This window comes from Drosophila takahashii, chromosome X (assembly GCF_030179915.1).
Source record: "Drosophila takahashii strain IR98-3 E-12201 chromosome X, DtakHiC1v2, whole genome shotgun sequence".
Taxonomy (NCBI): Eukaryota; Metazoa; Arthropoda; class Insecta; order Diptera; family Drosophilidae; genus Drosophila; species Drosophila takahashii.
In genome coordinates this window covers 468,042-483,476 of record NC_091683.1, presented here as the reverse complement: position 1 = coordinate 483,476, position 15,435 = coordinate 468,042, and the positions used below count along the sequence as shown (strand labels likewise).

The following is a 15,435-nucleotide window of genomic DNA, read 5'->3' as shown; positions in this document are numbered from 1 at the left end:
ATATTCAAAAGAGGAATACCGAATGGGAACTAAAATTTAATGAGAAATTGAGATGGGATCCCAGTTCTTACCAAACTTTACCAAGGATGATATTTCGGTCGCTATCAAGCGAAAAAGACCGAAATATATGGCGTGTCGAAGGCACATTGACCCGCGCGAAAGATATAGACGTCATCCCCCAGCGAAATCTCACCGATCTTGGCAAGTGGAAGTTTTTTTCGGTAAACACAACCTTTATATGCTGTTAACAATGTTAACAAGAATACCTGCGCATGTCTCTTAATTTAGATGAATTTATTTGCCTTGGCCAAACATGTGGGTTTTTACTGCCTCACTACTGAACACTGAATACTGAATACTGAATAGTAATACTTACAGACCGCGTTACCTTAGTGCGGCGATCAAGATCAAACCGCATGTGTTTCTCAGCCGACTGGCGATGCTGGCCCTGCGCTGCGAGGTCAGTAGATAAGAGAGATGTATATCGTATTTCGTTCCCCCATAGAACTTTGAAGGTGTTGCCAAAAAACGATGATGGGATCAGGTTATATCAGGTATATCTTATATATTAGCAAGATAAACTCGAAAGTAAAATATTTCCCCAAAAATTGCAATAATATACCTATGATCTATATACATTATTTTCAAGAACCCTAGGAACTCTTAGCTGATCTGCACTGTACCATATCTGCACCTGCGGTCAACAGCTGTAATGCCAACTTGCGGAAGCACCGATCTCTGTGTGATCAGCTGAGGGTTCTTTCGAAAATACAAATTGTGTTTGCCCAACTAAGTAATTAGCAATCAGCGAGTGCCTAATACCTGAGTATTTCAGGCATCTGCGTCGCAGAATCCACTTAAGGTGCCCCCCGCATACCTTACATCGGAAAAGCTACAGATCAGAGGGTATCTGGTGGTCTGGTCTGGACCAAAGGGCTACCACCGCTGACGTCAATTTTTGCCATGTTAGCGACCAAGTGCGAAATGAAAATCCTGCCTTGGTCTGGGTTTTTCGTGCGACGGTGTGCGTGTGCAGCAGTGAAAGTAGAAAGTGATTCAAGAGGTGGCGGCATGTTAATGATGATGCTGATCTGATGGCTCGGCTGATGACGAAATAGTCAGGCACTGAACGAAAATTATACCTGTTTTGATGTGTGTAACTCTTGGAATAAAAAGGTGCAGGGCGCACATATATTATATTATTATATGAGTCTTAAAAAGAAAATGTTTTTACTACCTTTAGGATCCAAGTTCCTAAAAAGTAGATCAGTACCACGCCCCAGCATTCGTCTTGTCACACAGCGAACAAAAAATACTCGGCGAAGCCCAGAAAAAAACTACTGATCGATTTTTAATCGATTTAATTTCTTGCCATTTGGTTCGTGACTGAAAAAGGGGGGCCAAAAAGGGGGGCTATTGATGATCATTTGACGGATGAAGGCGATCGACTAAATATAAATTGAACGTTCGTGTTTGGCACATTTGTGCGAGAAATCGCATCAATTGTTTTAATTGTCTGGGGTATATAGGCAAAGTTGGGATGTGTCGGCGATACTATGTGCGATCTATAGGTAATGCCGCGTGCACGGAACCCAAATCTATGGCAAAACACCCGCCAGACGCGAGATTATGCAATCCCCGCCCGAGAATCTGAATCTGAATCCGAATCGGGAGAGTAGAGTCAATATGGGAAAGGCAAAGATAACATCGTGCTATTGTGTGTGTTTTTTCCTACATTTTTTCTCATTTGAGGCTTTTGGCCAGACAAACAGTCGACTCCCATAGAGTCGCATGCAAATTTTCCCTCAAAGTGAAACAATTAAATGACCATTTTACAGTCGTTACGGGAGATAAAACAATTACCGATAGCGAATTGCAGTAAAAATGCACTTAAATTCTACAGAACCCATGCAATTTAACTTATTAACTTACACCCTTTATAAGAAGGTTTCATAAAACCCAATGATAGTATTTTGGTTTTGTTGACATCTGTCGAAAGTGAAAACAGCAGATGGCCGCGTAAAGCACCCATGATTCATGCAGCTCATGTAATAATCCAAATCAGTTTCGAAATTAACCAAATAAGGCGAAACCCCGAAATCGAGTTCCCCCAAACCGATAATGGTGATGGTGATTCACAGGCGTCAGCATTTCTTGAAAGAAGTCGGCGTCACCAAGATATATTTATTTATTTTTATGCGATTCGGCGTCACCTGCTGACCCGCCTACCACTTCCTTACGATTTACGATCCATATATAAACAGCGATTAATTTATGCCCATTCCCACTATTTTCACTGTCGATTCTAGCGATGAATGTATTATTAATATTTTGTAATATATATGATTTGTTTTGAAACACCTCAGTGTTAACAATCAAAGTACACTAAGCCCAACATTCGGATATCAGTTTCAAGTGTTCGAAATTCGAATTATTTATCTGCGTGGTGGAAATGTAAACAAAATCAGCATATTCGAAGTCCAAATGTCGTCATTTCGTGGCATACGGCTCATATCTATGTGGAATGAATATAGCGAAGACCGATGACGTGATAGTTGGCATCGGATCGGCTGAGGGAATTTCGCGCCGGCGATTAGCCGCACTCCCCATGACATAATTACCCAAAACGGAGCAATATGAGTGGTGAGATGATAGGCGCCTCCATATGGACATGTATCGTATGGAAACTGCTAACGGGTTGCCGTTTCCGTTGGCTTCTGGCTACACAGGGAGAAAATGGGAAGCTGCCCATTGTCATATCAAAGATTTATAGTCAAATTAGAATTATTAAAATTGTATTACTACACACAAAAAAATTTGCTTGGTAAAATTGACCAACAAAGATAGTTACTTAACTATTAAAATAGTTACGTGTATTTTGTTTTTGGTTTGGGTTTGTGTCTTTGCTAATTGTGTGTATTTTGTTGTTGTGAAATGACAATTTACTTAGTAGAATTGACAATTTTGCTGGTTGGGGCCTGTTCGACAATTATTACAGTTGATTTTACCAAGTTTTTTTTTTGTGTGTAGGTATTCTAGTTGTATACTTCCTTTAGTGCAATTGGAGAAACTGAAAGCTTGAGTTTTGAAGTGATGCCAAAGAACCCTTAAGCTTTTCCCTGTGCAGGCGTTTTCCGCCCCCCGAAGTGCAACCAATTGCTGGGTTAATCGATTTGCAATCAAGCATGGAATTGATCTATTCACAATTAAACGTTTCGATTGTCTGTTTTGTGGAATACAATTTAATGTATCAAGCTTGGATGCACATAATAAATCGTTTAAGAGCCAGCCATTCTACTTTTTTAAGTAACAGCAAAGATAAAAGAAATACTTAACTAAAGAATTCCGTAAAATCATTTATGATAGCTAAATATTCCTGTAACATAGCTCTATTAATATCGAATTTTTTGGTTTCTCTGGGGTACTTTGTTTATTTATCGCATTTTTCCTACACCCAATTTATGTTGAATGGCCGGTCGTAACTCAGGTTTTTCATGGGCCTCGAAGGGGGGAATTTTCATGTCGGGCACATATCGTAATTCTTTACGCCTGCCAGCTGTTCGCTTAGTGGTTTTCGATCAGGTCCGATCGGATTGGACTGCTATGTGAAAAATGCAGCGGGTTGCTGCGGAATTTGGAATTTCTTCTCAACTGCATCGTGAATCATCTGGCCTGCGACCATCTGCACTTTCCCCGACGGAAAGTAACCAGTTTTTCCCGTCCCCATTTCGGTTCTTTAAAAGCGAGAGTGAAGCCCACAATGTGATGAATAATGTGGGTTAGTTATGGAAGAACACGCATTAAAAAGTGATTTGAAAAATAAAGTTACAACAGGTCCCTGGTTTCGAAAAGCTTTAAATATTTTTGCAGTCATCGGAACATTTTGTAATGCATATCAACGCTGCGTATGAGTAATATTATATATTTTACAGAAAAGGTTCTGAAAAGTGAAGAGTACATTGTGTGTATCCCCAGATAGACCCTCGATCGCCACATGGTGGATAAATATCCCCCGAACTGAACGCTTAATTCAAGTTGAAGGCTTTACTGCGGTGGCTAAGCAAACGCACCTTGGCTGCCAATTTCGGTGTTCATTTTTGTTTTTGTCATGTTTTATCAACTTTGTTGTCTCTGGCGGTATTTACCTTATTTACCTTGCACAGCCGCAGCTTTTCGACACCTACAGAAGCGAGGGAAAAAAGAAGACTGCGACGGAGGCCTAGACGCCACACGTGGGTCGCCAATGGCCGGTGGTGAAAGTTCAAGGCTGTTTCGGCTTCGGTTCGGGGGCTCTGCAACAGGTGAGCACGAGGCACAAACAGAGTGGGTGAGTGAGATTACCTGGCAGATGTGCATGTTTTTTAATAACTTTGTCGAGTTTTACACACTGCCAATAATGGGATGGGATTGCATCACCTTCCCATCTAAGGCACGAAACCAGCCAAGCGAGCTCCTGGCGGTACCACTAGGAACCAGGAACCTGCGACCGGGACTAGCATCAGGTGCCGGCAAAAATTTCAAATACATTTAGGCGCCGTTCGTGTATTAAAAATTTGTGTCTTGTCATACTACTTTCGAAATACAGTCAGCCCTGACTAAAGATGGTTTTTACTAGCTTTTTCCTTCGGAAATAACCACAAAATTCTCGTTAGTATTTAAATATTGATAAATATAAATCATCAAATATAATATATAAATAAATATGCTTAAATCGTTTTCTCTTATTTAGAGAACAAGAAACCACAAAAAATTCAAGATCGTATAAAAAATATGACAGTTTCTAGAAAACAGAATTTTATACCACCCAATATATGAGATATAATTAAGCTAACCCAACAGGCATATACCAAATAACAAATTTAACACACATCCCATCCAACTTATCATGATTTCAGCTACAGAGGTTCGACTGTATTGCAAAAACCATGGCTCGTGGGCCGCGGAATGCGCGGCAATTTGTCTGCTGGCACTACTGATACCGCTGCGATGTTGCTGCCTCGTTGCATGCAGCATGCCATGTCCACATCTGTGCACAATCCTCCTATGTGTATCGTGTACTTCTTCTTACATGACGTGGGCGGCGGCACTTCCTCGATGCGGTGCACCCAACCCAACGAACCAACCCAAAATGCAACCCGGAAAATGTGCAGAAACTGCAGCACGAACCACACAACACCACGCCGTTATGATTGAGTAATTACGGCTGAAAATCGAGAAAATTGTGAAAATTGAGAAAATTGCCAAGTTCAAAAGCTTGTTCGCCGGTTTGCTTCATCGCTGTAATTGTAATTGGTGTACATAGGTATATGCTTCGATCACTTTTGGGAGCTTAATCGTACAAAGTCTTTATGTACATGGTGATAGCGCTAGGCTGGTTTTAGGTTTAGACAAGGCGATTAACAGCAGTGCTTAATGCGTAATGCGTAGTGCGTTATGCGTAATCGGTAATGCTTAATGCTTAATGCTATGCGAGTCGTACAAAACAATGGTTGTGGTTTCATCGGTTAGAACGAGAGACAAATGTAACAGGCGCTGACTCGAGCAAAGCGCGTCTTGGAAGATATATGTATGATCTATATATTTGTATCTGTAGTGTCTGCATCTGACTTTGCATCCGTATCCTGACTTCCGTGTTTGGCCTGAGAGTTGCGCCTGAGGCCCCAGCTCCTGTTAGTTGCCGGCGGCGGTCGCCGATGCAGCCGTCTGCTGCTTGAAGATCACGCCCGTGATCTCGCCATCCTTCTGGATCACACAGCGTCTGCAGTGGGAGAAACGGGGGTTGACTATTGCACTGTTGCAAAGTGTGTGTGTTCGGTTCACTTGGCTAAGCCAACAAAAATTACTTTTACGAGAGTATAGACTTGAGGAATGGAATCGGAACTGTACAATAAAATCATACTTAAAAATAAACTAAAAAAAAGTACTTTATAAAATAATATAAAAAATACAAGAGTGATTGTGACACCCTTTTATTAGATTTCATAATTGTTATATGAAATAAGCAATATTGAATTTTGAATAGACAGACACAACCGACGAAGTAGGTAACTCCAGGTAGTCTGCCCATAATCAATACTTCCCAATAAAAAAAAATAAAAAAATGTGGACAATATGGATAAAGCTAACACTGCTGGGAACCTATTTTGCCAAATACAATTTCCAAACTGATTCAAGTCTGCCTACAGAAGTACTTCCCAAAAATAGTTCGAGGTCCACTGAAATAATCCCAATCGATTAAAATATCTCCCCAAGGAAAGAAGTCCCAACAAATAGCACGGACAAAGACCTTACATATGTAGTTAAAAAAAAAGTAGAAAAAAAATTATAAAATTAATAGATTTTAAAGTTCTTGACCCCTTTACCTAGATACTCCCCATCGATAAGGATGGCAGATTATAAATAAAAAAAAGTTAAAAAATAAATAGATCTAATAGTTCCCGACCCCTTTAACTAGGTACTCCCGATATCGATAAGCATGCCCACTTACTTGTTGCCGCTGTACAGGCAGATGGTGGGAGGAACCGTGGTGTTCCGCTCCAGTTTGGCCACCTGCTCGGAAATGGCCATTCCGATGCCGGAGACGTTGGGGTCAATGTCGCCCTTGGCTGCAAGATTACAACAAGGTACTATAATAACTGATTAATCGAGCCAAAGCCCCGATATACTCACTGCCCAGGCACAATCCCTGACGATTCGCCAGCAGAGCGCCCACCGTGTCCTGTCGCGCGGCGCTGCAAAGAGAAGGTATTCGCGGTTAGCAGAGGGCCTCGGGCTCCGCCGGATCGGATACCTACATCTCCGCCAAGACCTTCTCCAGTTGCTGCTCCATGGGCGAGGCTTTTATCTTTTATTTCACAACGTAGAACAGCAAGTGCAGTGAAAAAAACAAAGCAAGAGGAAGAAAAGAACCAAAACAATGACAATAGAGGTGGACAAACTGCGATGATTTCAAAACATCGATAGCATTGGAGTCATCGATGTTCGATAGCAGGAAGCGGTATTTTTCCGGCACTAAAAATACCAAATACAGTGGGCATCACAGGGAAAGACATCACACAAATTAAACAATTATTTTTTATTTATTGCTAGTACCACCTAGATTAAGTCCTTTTATCAGCAATAACATTGTGTATTGTATTGTATATAGTTTACTTATAGCATTTTCCATAAAAATACTCCAAATTAAGGGAAGCGCACGGAGCGCAGAAACAAAACACTTTACAATCGCCAACTACAACTAATTGCCTTTCATTTATTATATACCGTTATACGCAGCGCTTGGAGTGCACAAAATTAGTTTAATTAATTGGTTTTGATGATTTTCTGCAATTTGCTTGAAATTACTTGCTCTGAGAAGCTGTTGGCGCGCCATAAATATCCAAAGTTCGAAACATATATAAAAATAATCTTTAACATGCTGCAGCAGTTGAATCAATCGTATCGAATCGAAGCCCCGGAAAATAATGGATTTCTAGGTATATGTTTATGTACTACTTAGGTGGGCGTGGCCAGGGGGCGCGGCCGCGGCCTACACGATCTCGTACTTCTCGACGAACAGAATGGATTCGCTCGAATACTTGACCGCCGCCTCGCTGTCCACCTGCACCACATCCTGGGCCACGACGCCCGCGTACGGCGTCTTCGAGACGAAGGACACCTGCAGGGGGAAGAAGTCGCCCGGAATGGAGGCACTGCAGCTGAACTCCATGGACCCGGACTTGTTGGCGGCATCGATGATGGGGATGTGCCACTGGAGCACATGCTTGCGTGCATCGTAGTTGTAGGTTCCGTCGTACTCGGCCACCGATGGCTGGACATTCATTCTGTGATAGATAGAATAGATAAGTTATCCTTTCCAGGATCTACACCCACGGCCTACTCACGGCAAGGGAATGACAATGGCCACGTCCTGCAGCTCCAGCTGCTGCGCCTCCAGTTCGTACTCGATGTTCACGTCGCAGCCGCCCTCTCCATTATCCGATGGCCAGCAGTTGACTGGAAAAGAGCGAGAAGCACACATAAGTGAAGGTGAGAGTGAAGTTGAGGGGGACGACTTACTGGTTAGCGGAATGGCCGACTCGTCCTGCGAGACGAAGCGCCACTTGAGCACACCCACGTCGGTGTTGAGGGGGAACGGCTTGCCCAGGTTCTTCAGCCCGATGGTGGTGCGCGACTTGAAGAGCTCCTTGTCCACGTTGGGGTGCGTCTGCAGCTGCAGGCCCTGTGTGTGGTTGGGGGACAGCTTGAGCAAGATGCGGCCGTAGGCCTCGTCCGCGATGCGCAGCGTCAGCAGGCCCGAGTTCTCGAACTGCTGCACGCCGCCATCGCGTCCCAGGCGCACCACCAGCTTGTCCTCGATCTTCAGATGCACGCTGCAAGTGGAAGTTCATTAGTGCTTTCTGTACAAGACTGACAAATCATGGGGAAACCCACCTCTCCTTGTGAATGTCCGCCGAGATGGCCGCCTTGGCTGCTGCACTGGCGCTGGCCGCAGCACTGGAGCTTCCGGCGGGCGCCGCCGGTGCCAGGTTGGCAATCTTCTCCCCCTCGCTCTTCAGCTGGTCCACAAAGCTGTCCACGTCCTTGGACTTGCCGCCCAGCTTGAGGGCATTGCGCGAAGTTGGTTTGCTGCCGATGAAAATGATAAAATGGCCACAATTAACCGGAAGACTTGCAGACTTACGCAGCCGCCTTGGATTTGGTGTCCACGTCGATGGAGGTTATGCCGATGGAGGCGCTGGAGCCGCCGCCGCCGGAGCCGCCGCTGCTCACGCCACTGCTGCCGAAGCTGTCGGCGCTGAAGCCGCCGCTGCGGCCGCCCATGCCGCCCAGCGAGGGGCCGCCCCGCTTGCTGGCCTCCATGCGCTGCCGCTGCAGCTCCTTGGCCTTCTCGCGCATCTTCTGGCGCGCCTCGCGCTCCTGCGTCTGCCGCACCGCCTGGTAGACCTTCTCCTCGTGCGAGTCCATCTCCACGAAGGTCTTGATCTGGGCCAGGTTGACGCTCTCCCTGTAGCCGAGGGCCACGATCTCGTCGAAGGCGAAGATCAGGTTGAAGGCGTTCTCCACGATCTCCTTCTCGTCCAGCGAGTGGCTGTACTCGGGGATCTGTTTAGCGTGGGGGGAACGGATTAGCAAGGGGTTCTGTGGCCAAGAGGACGCAGGGAACCCACCACTTTCGAGAAGAGACGCAGCGTCTCCAGATCCTCCAGGATGTTGCTGGCCTTTGTGGTGATGAGCAGCATGTAGAGCTTCTCCATCGGCTGGTAGACGTAGCGCACCGAGTCCGTCTCCACGTAGGTGTGCTGCTTCCCAGCGGTCATGAGCTTGGGGAAGGCGGCCAGCAGTCCCTCGATGCGTGCCTTCGTCATCTCGACGAACTGACGTGACAGAATCACTGTGCGTATGCGTTATATGTTACATGTTACTCGTTATTTAGAAGGATCTCAAGGGAACACACTCACCTTTGCCATTCTTCGTGCAAACAGCCGCAGCAATGAGTACCTGCAAGTCGAGCATACACAAACAGGGGTTAATTCTCGAATACCCTCTTAATAATATCCCGGAATCGGAATAGGAATACCCTCATCCGACAAGCCCCACAAATCGCCGACGTGTATCTGTGTGCGTGTGCAGGTCGGGGGCCCAACTCTTACCATTTTGCAGCTGCTCTCGACGTTTGGGCCCTGGGTAAATACTTGGCGGATCGGATGCGGACGGCGCAGGATGGTCTGCTGCTACGGATCGGAGTTGCGGGGCGCTCGGAAAGCTGGTTTTCAATCAATCCGCGTAGCTGACGTGTTCGGTTCTGCGACAAAATGTTTACGCTGTGCGTGTGTGTTGAAATAATCGATGTTGCTATCGGTGATATCGATGGTTGGGCCCCGGCCACCGCCATCGATATTTTTTAGACTACTCTTACGAAGGAAATGTGAGTGACGACTGCCGGATACCCTGTTTCACGTTTCGGATATATAATAATACATATTTGCATACGTTTAAAATTTGCTCCAATATGTATGTATAAATCGATTAAAAATTTTAAGCCTTTTTTTTATAATTTAATAGCAATAACTTACAGGGTACGTGTACACTCCTCCTTTTCGGCAATGCAAAAACTCGCTACACAACACTGGAATTCAAATGTCCGTTACATTTTATTTACATATTTTAAACTTTTGTGGAAACTTTGTTTTTTGGTCAAGTAAAAAATAAAAACTAACAAAATAATATAAAACAAAATATACATGAATGTCCACATATCGTCTATAGACGGAAACTTTGACAACTGATTAAATGATCAAATATATAATCAGATTTCCCAGTGATTGAGGCTAGTCGTCCAGTGTCAGCGTCTCCACTCGGCTGGCGATCGACGCCGCCGCCTCCCCCGCCGGCTGACCCTTCTGCTTGGCGTACTCCACGCTGAGGACACGCATCACCTGGGCGGCGGTCATGTTCTCCCGCTTGTGCTTCTGGAAGTTGTCCTTGACGAACTTGGCGAATCCCTTGGCCTCGCCCGCCGGCGTGGACACGGTGTTTCCCTGCTTGTCCTTCTTGTTGAGGAACAGGGTGATGGGTCCGCGGCAGATCCTGCAGCGCAGGTCCTCCGCCTTGCGCGATCGGGAGTGAGCGTGCGAACTGTGTGAGCAAAAGCAAAAGTAATATATAATTTCCCTCATCATCCTACGGAAACTCACGATTTGTCGCAGCTCAGGCACTTGTAGGTGTACTTGAACTCGATGCTGTAGTTGTGGCAGACCTTTATCTGCGGCAGGTCGGGGAACTTGTCGTTGGCCCGCTGGGCCCACATCTTCCACACGCGTCCGTGGCCGCCCTCGCCGTTGAAGACCCAGGCGGCGGCGTGGCACAGTTCGTGGATCAGGGTGCAGCGCAGGCGGTCCGCCGTGGTCAGGACCTTGACGCTCAGCTCCACCACGCTGCTGCGCTGGTTGAGTCTGCGCTTGTTCATGCAGCGCCCGGCTGTGTTGCGCAGCAGTTTGGACCAGGTAATGGGCACATCCAGCTCGTTGTTGAACACCTGGGCGTTGAACATCCTGTACAGATGCTGGGCCAGCTGATCCTTGTTCTTGGCGAAGTTCTCCCGGTAGAAGAAGGCCTCGTTGTCCGCCCGATCGCGGCTCACCTGCCCCTCCAGGGACTTGAGGAAGCCGCACTTGCCGCCGCTGGCGATGGGAGGAAGTTCCTTCGGCTTCTTGGCCTTCCGGGCAGTGGATTTCGGTGGGGCGGTAGTTTTGGGCGGACCAAGCGCCTTGGGCGGCGCCGTCTTTGGGGTGAGCAGCTTGAGGATGGGGCTTTGCTGGGGCGTCGTCTGCCCTGGCAGCCCGATGCCCAGCTTCCGCCTGACCTCCTGCACTCGCTTGTGGACGGGCGTGCCCGGCAGGTAGTCGCTCTCCAGCTCGTCCAGCATGTCCAGGTCCAGTGCCTTGTCCACAATCGCCCTGGCCTCGGTCTCGTCCTCGAAGCCGACGTTCGGTGTGAAGAGCTGCCGGCGCGTGGTGGCCTGGGGCGCAGGCGTGGCGGGGAGTTTGGCTTTAACGCTGGCGCGGCACGAGCGCAGAATGTCATCCAGGCGACGATGCGTCTTGGGAGCTGGCAAAAGTAAAAGGAGTCTTGAGTGTGGCTCTGAATTGGTTAGGATTTTAAAATCTGACTAGGATTGAGAAGGAAGGAGGGAAAATAATTAACGAGAGTCTATTTAAGTGTGTTTTTTAAGTATAGCCTTAAGTTTAACATTGTATGCTTAGCTTAATTTGTTAAATAAATAAGTAATAATAATTGCTAATTCCTTAAAATAATATAAATAAAATAATACATACAATGTGGTTAGGATTTTCTAATGCAATTGGGATTAAAACTTGGGAAGGAGGAAAAATAATAAGCGTGGAACTTTTAAAGTGTGTGTTTTTTAGTTAAAATTAATTGGAAATTCATTATAATTCCCGCAATGAAAGAGAGCTCATAATACATACAATGTGGTTAGGATTTTCTAATGCAATTAGGATTGAAAAGAAAGGAGGAAAAATAATTAACGTGGAACTTTTGAAGTGTTTTTTAGGTAATAATAATACGAAATTCCCTATAGTTCCCGCAAAGAAAGAGAGCTCATAATAGAATGGCCACAGAAGAATTGATAATGATCAGTGCATAAGCAGTGTAATTAACGGTTGTTTCTCAATTCCCTTTTAGAAAATTTCCCCTTAGGAAAGGGCAATACCTGCAGGCGTGAGAATTTATATGCTCTTACACTGTGAATCCTCGTCGGGATTGCTGATGACCTCTACCTCGTCCTTGGTCAAGTCCAGGTAGGTAATGTCGCCGCCCTTCTGCTGGCCCTGCTTTCTCCCCGAGTCGCTGTCGCTCTCGGAGCCGCTGTCGCTGAACGTGGCGTCCGCATCCTCGTCGTCGGAGGCGTCTGTGCCGCTGTCCGAGTCAATGAGCTTCCGCCACCGGTCCTCGTCCACGTGGTTGGTGCGCGGTCGTGTCACGGGCCGCTGGCTCCGCGGACGCCTCTCCGTTTGGACAGCTCGCAGGGGAGGCAGGCGCGTGGAGTTCAGAGGCGTCTGATTGGTGCGCAGGGCGCGGGTGACTGCAGATGAGAGTGATGATGATAAAGGCTTTTGGAGAACTAAAACTAATGGCTTACACAGGCTGAAATCGCCCAGGACACTTTCGTCTGTCCTGACGACGGGCGGCGGAGCTCGTGGCTTCTTCTTTTTGGCGGTGGTGGCCGCAGTTGCTGGGATATTCCTGGGCCGCAAGGGAGCTGTTTTCCCGCCGCTGCCACTGGAGCGCTTGAGGGTGCGGATCACGTCGGGTGTCTGCCAGGACTTGCCATACAGCTGGTTCAGCAGCTTTTCGGCCTGGGTGAGGAACTGCTCATCCTCGGAGGCGTCACCCGTGGACAGCATGGATTTTTCCTGCTGCTGCGGCTGCTGCTTCTCACACTGCACCTCCTCCGAGCTGGGCAGCGACTTGGTGGCCCTGGGAGAAGGATACTCGTCCTCCGCCGAACTCGACTCCATGGTGGGAATGCTGATCTTGATGTTGATCTTGGCCGAAATATTAATGCTGCTCACATGAACGGTTTCACGGTCGTCCTCGTCCGACGCCGAGGAGCCGGAACTGGGTTTCTGCGGCGAGGGCTCGCCCTCACTGCTGGTCTCTGGTATTTCTATGGACTCCTCCGGCACGGGCTGCTCCTCGTGGAGCGTCGAGTTGTCGGAGCACAGGGTGTTGAGTTCGGTGTCATTGTCCGCCAGTCGCTTGCTGCTGTCCCTGGGCTCCAGATGCTCCAGATCCAGATCCTCTGATCCCAGGGTATTGGCCTCCGTTTCGTCGTCCGCCAGGCGCTTGCTGCTGTCCAGCCGAGTCGCGTCCGCCGAGCAGATGGTGTCCACCTGCGTCTCGTTGTCCGCCAGTCGCCTGCTGCTGTCCACCGGTGGCTGCCAGTCCTCGTCGGTGGGCGACATGGACTCCGTGTCGGCCTCGGCTAGCCGGGATCGGGATTGCCGCTTGGTGGACGAGAGGGGCGATGGTGTCAGGGGGCCAGTCCGCTCCATCTCGCGCCGCTCCATGGACACATCCCGCAGGAAGGCCTCGATGCGCTGCACCTTGTCGGTGGAGAGCATGGGCGGTGGGATGGCCTCCTGGTCGGCGGTTCTATCACTCACTGCCATGCTGTCGGGGGGCAGGGGCTCATCCTCGTCCTCACTGGAGTCGGATATGGTGATGCAGGAGGCGTCGTCGTCGTTGTCGGAAGCGTTCTCCTCCGTGGTGGAGGAGATGCAGATGGAGATCTCCTGCTTGCTTGGCTGCGGTGGCTCCCGCACTGTCAAACTGCTGATGCCGGCGGACAGGTGCTCCACATCGCCCACATCGGCCATTTCGCCCGCATCCTGGCTGCAGCTCAGCTGCAGGGCGTCCATGTAATCGGAACCATCGAGATTCTGGGCCGTGTCATCCAGATTGCCTCCGCCGGCGGCCGGAGCACCCACATTTACGCGCATGGCAGCTGCTTCAGCTTCGACTTTCTCCCGAGGATTGACCTTCACTCCTGGCTGGTCCACCTGCTGTCGTTTTTTGTGGGAGGATAGCGTCAAATTGGCGAATTTCTGATTGAACGGAACCTTTACTTTGCTCGGATCGACTGCATTGAAGAGCCTGTACTTGTGATCCGCCATTTTGGGGGCGTCGTTGGGGGAATAACGGTAAAGTTGGCCTTAAACTCGGCTTTGAGAATATGCTTTCAACAAATTCGTAAAATTTATATTTTGTGCGCGTCGTTTTGCTGTCATCGTTATCGATAGACATTTTGGATGCTAGGCATGATCTAGCTATAGCTAGAAACAAGCTACTTGGCTTTGAACTTTTAACATTAAATTGATTCATTAATAACACTATTTTACATCATAAATGTACCTAGATGGAAGTAACACTGCGTTTTCCAAAAAGTTTCCCGACGCAAGGATTCTTAGCAGAAGAACCTCAAAGTTCGAGAAATGCTGAAATTGGGGTATCATAGGCGAAAAGATTCATGGTTTGTTTTGCTGTTTAAGTATTTTAAAAGTGACACTCTTTATCTTTCAAACCCCATACTCAGAAAAGGTATAGGATTTTTTTAAGGGAGAAAAATAAATAAAATAAAACATAGCCATGAAATGTAAAAATATACAGCTGCGGTCAAAATGGCCCTTCACTTTTTATAGGGTCTTCCCACAGAGATCCATCCACCATCCGTTGAACGGATGGTTTTGCCGTTCCGAATATTTCCCAGTTAGTCCGCCTTCCAATTTTGACGGACTTTGACGGGCTCTTTTATGCAACAGTTAAGCAATGTTTTCTCGGTGCAACTCTGAATTCTTCCTCTTGACTGTGAAAATTGGAACGATGACTGCGAGAACAAATGAAATCGATGGCGGGAAAAAATTAAATAATGCTTATGCTCATTGTTTTTTGGGTTTTTTTTTAGTTATTTGTAGTTTGTTACATGGGCGGAAAAGCATTCGCAAACAGGTTGCTATAAGTGGGCCAAAATTTAAGCTGTTCTGTATACGAAAACATCAATGTTTGCAGCGAAGTCTCAGAATATGTTCTGCAATTCGTAGATACCCCCAGTCAGCAATATGTATGCATACTCGTTATAGAATATGTTATAAAAGCTCAGATATCTTTTAAACTATTATATTATGCTATTTATTGAATTATCCTACAATAAGATTAGGAGAACGCAATTTTACGACAGTTTTGCCGAGTTGAAATCCCCCTTCGTTAATGTTGAGTTGAGAAACTGCTCTGTAAGTCAGCTGTTATTGGATGTGGATGGGAACACGAATTTCACATTTGTCAAAAATCCCAACCGTTTCAAACGGTTGGACTCAATGGGAAGAGGTTATTAGAAGTTTTTTGTTGGACAAT

General features: G+C 47.0%; 3 protein-coding genes across 4 annotated transcripts; all 3 read right to left on the bottom strand.

Annotated features, from left to right (window-relative positions):
• Positions 1–5,265: 5,265 nt before the first annotated feature.
• Lamtor5 (Late endosomal/lysosomal adaptor, MAPK and MTOR activator 5) lies at positions 5,266–6,949 on the bottom strand. The gene is made up of 4 exons (XM_017151003.3): positions 6,795–6,949; positions 6,670–6,731; positions 6,488–6,605; positions 5,266–5,758 (listed from the first exon to the last, which is right to left on the bottom strand). The coding sequence occupies exons 1-4, from the start codon at positions 6,827–6,829 to the stop codon at positions 5,671–5,673; spliced, it is 303 nt and encodes a 100-aa protein (XP_017006492.3). The 5' UTR covers positions 6,830–6,949; the 3' UTR covers positions 5,266–5,670.
• Positions 6,950–7,232: 283 nt separating this feature from the next.
• deltaCOP (coatomer subunit delta) lies at positions 7,233–9,819 on the bottom strand. Its single transcript, XM_017151166.3, has 8 exons — positions 9,654–9,819; positions 9,462–9,501; positions 9,171–9,394; positions 8,684–9,105; positions 8,434–8,628; positions 8,059–8,372; positions 7,884–7,995; positions 7,233–7,823 (listed from the first exon to the last, which is right to left on the bottom strand). The coding sequence occupies exons 1-8, from the start codon at positions 9,654–9,656 to the stop codon at positions 7,529–7,531; spliced, it is 1,605 nt and encodes a 534-aa protein (XP_017006655.1). The 5' UTR covers positions 9,657–9,819; the 3' UTR covers positions 7,233–7,528.
• A 316-nt stretch (positions 9,820–10,135) lies between these two features.
• Gcna (Germ cell nuclear acidic peptidase) lies at positions 10,136–14,322 on the bottom strand. 2 transcript variants are annotated; one of them, XM_017151165.3, is made up of 5 exons: positions 14,154–14,322; positions 12,665–14,090; positions 12,266–12,607; positions 10,698–11,610; positions 10,136–10,638 (listed from the first exon to the last, which is right to left on the bottom strand). In XM_017151165.3, the coding sequence occupies exons 1-5, from the start codon at positions 14,199–14,201 to the stop codon at positions 10,332–10,334; spliced, it is 3,036 nt and encodes a 1,011-aa protein (XP_017006654.3). In that variant the 5' UTR covers positions 14,202–14,322; the 3' UTR covers positions 10,136–10,331. The 2 variants fall into 2 exon arrangements, with proteins under 2 accessions (XP_017006654.3, XP_017006652.3); XM_017151163.3 differs by having other exon boundaries at positions 12,665–14,322.
• Positions 14,323–15,435: the final 1,113 nt, after the last annotated feature.

Coding starts and splice junctions, on each gene's coding strand:
- Gcna (XM_017151163.3), bottom strand. CDS start 14,201: ATGGCGGATCACAAGTACAGGCTCTTCAATGCAGTCGATCCGAGCAAA. Junction 12,608..12,664: donor CCTGGGCGATTTCAGCCTGT/GTAAGCCATTAG, acceptor TCTCATCTGCAG/TCACCCGCGCCCTGCGCACC. Junction 11,611..12,265: donor TCCCGACGAGGATTCACAGT/GTAAGAGCATAT, acceptor TACTTTTGCCAG/CTCCCAAGACGCATCGTCGC.
- deltaCOP (XM_017151166.3), bottom strand. Junction 9,106..9,170: donor TGCGTCTCTTCTCGAAAGTG/GTGGGTTCCCTG, acceptor CACGCTAAACAG/ATCCCCGAGTACAGCCACTC. Junction 7,996..8,058: donor GTCGGCCATTCCGCTAACCA/GTAAGTCGTCCC, acceptor GCTCTTTTCCAG/TCAACTGCTGGCCATCGGAT.
- Lamtor5 (XM_017151003.3), bottom strand. CDS start 6,829: ATGGAGCAGCAACTGGAGAAGGTCTTGGCGGAGAT. Junction 6,732..6,794: donor GAGAAGGTCTTGGCGGAGAT/GTAGGTATCCGA, acceptor TTCTCTTTGCAG/CGCCGCGCGACAGGACACGG. Junction 5,759..6,487: donor TGCCTGTACAGCGGCAACAA/GTAAGTGGGCAT, acceptor CTCCCACTGCAG/ACGCTGTGTGATCCAGAAGG.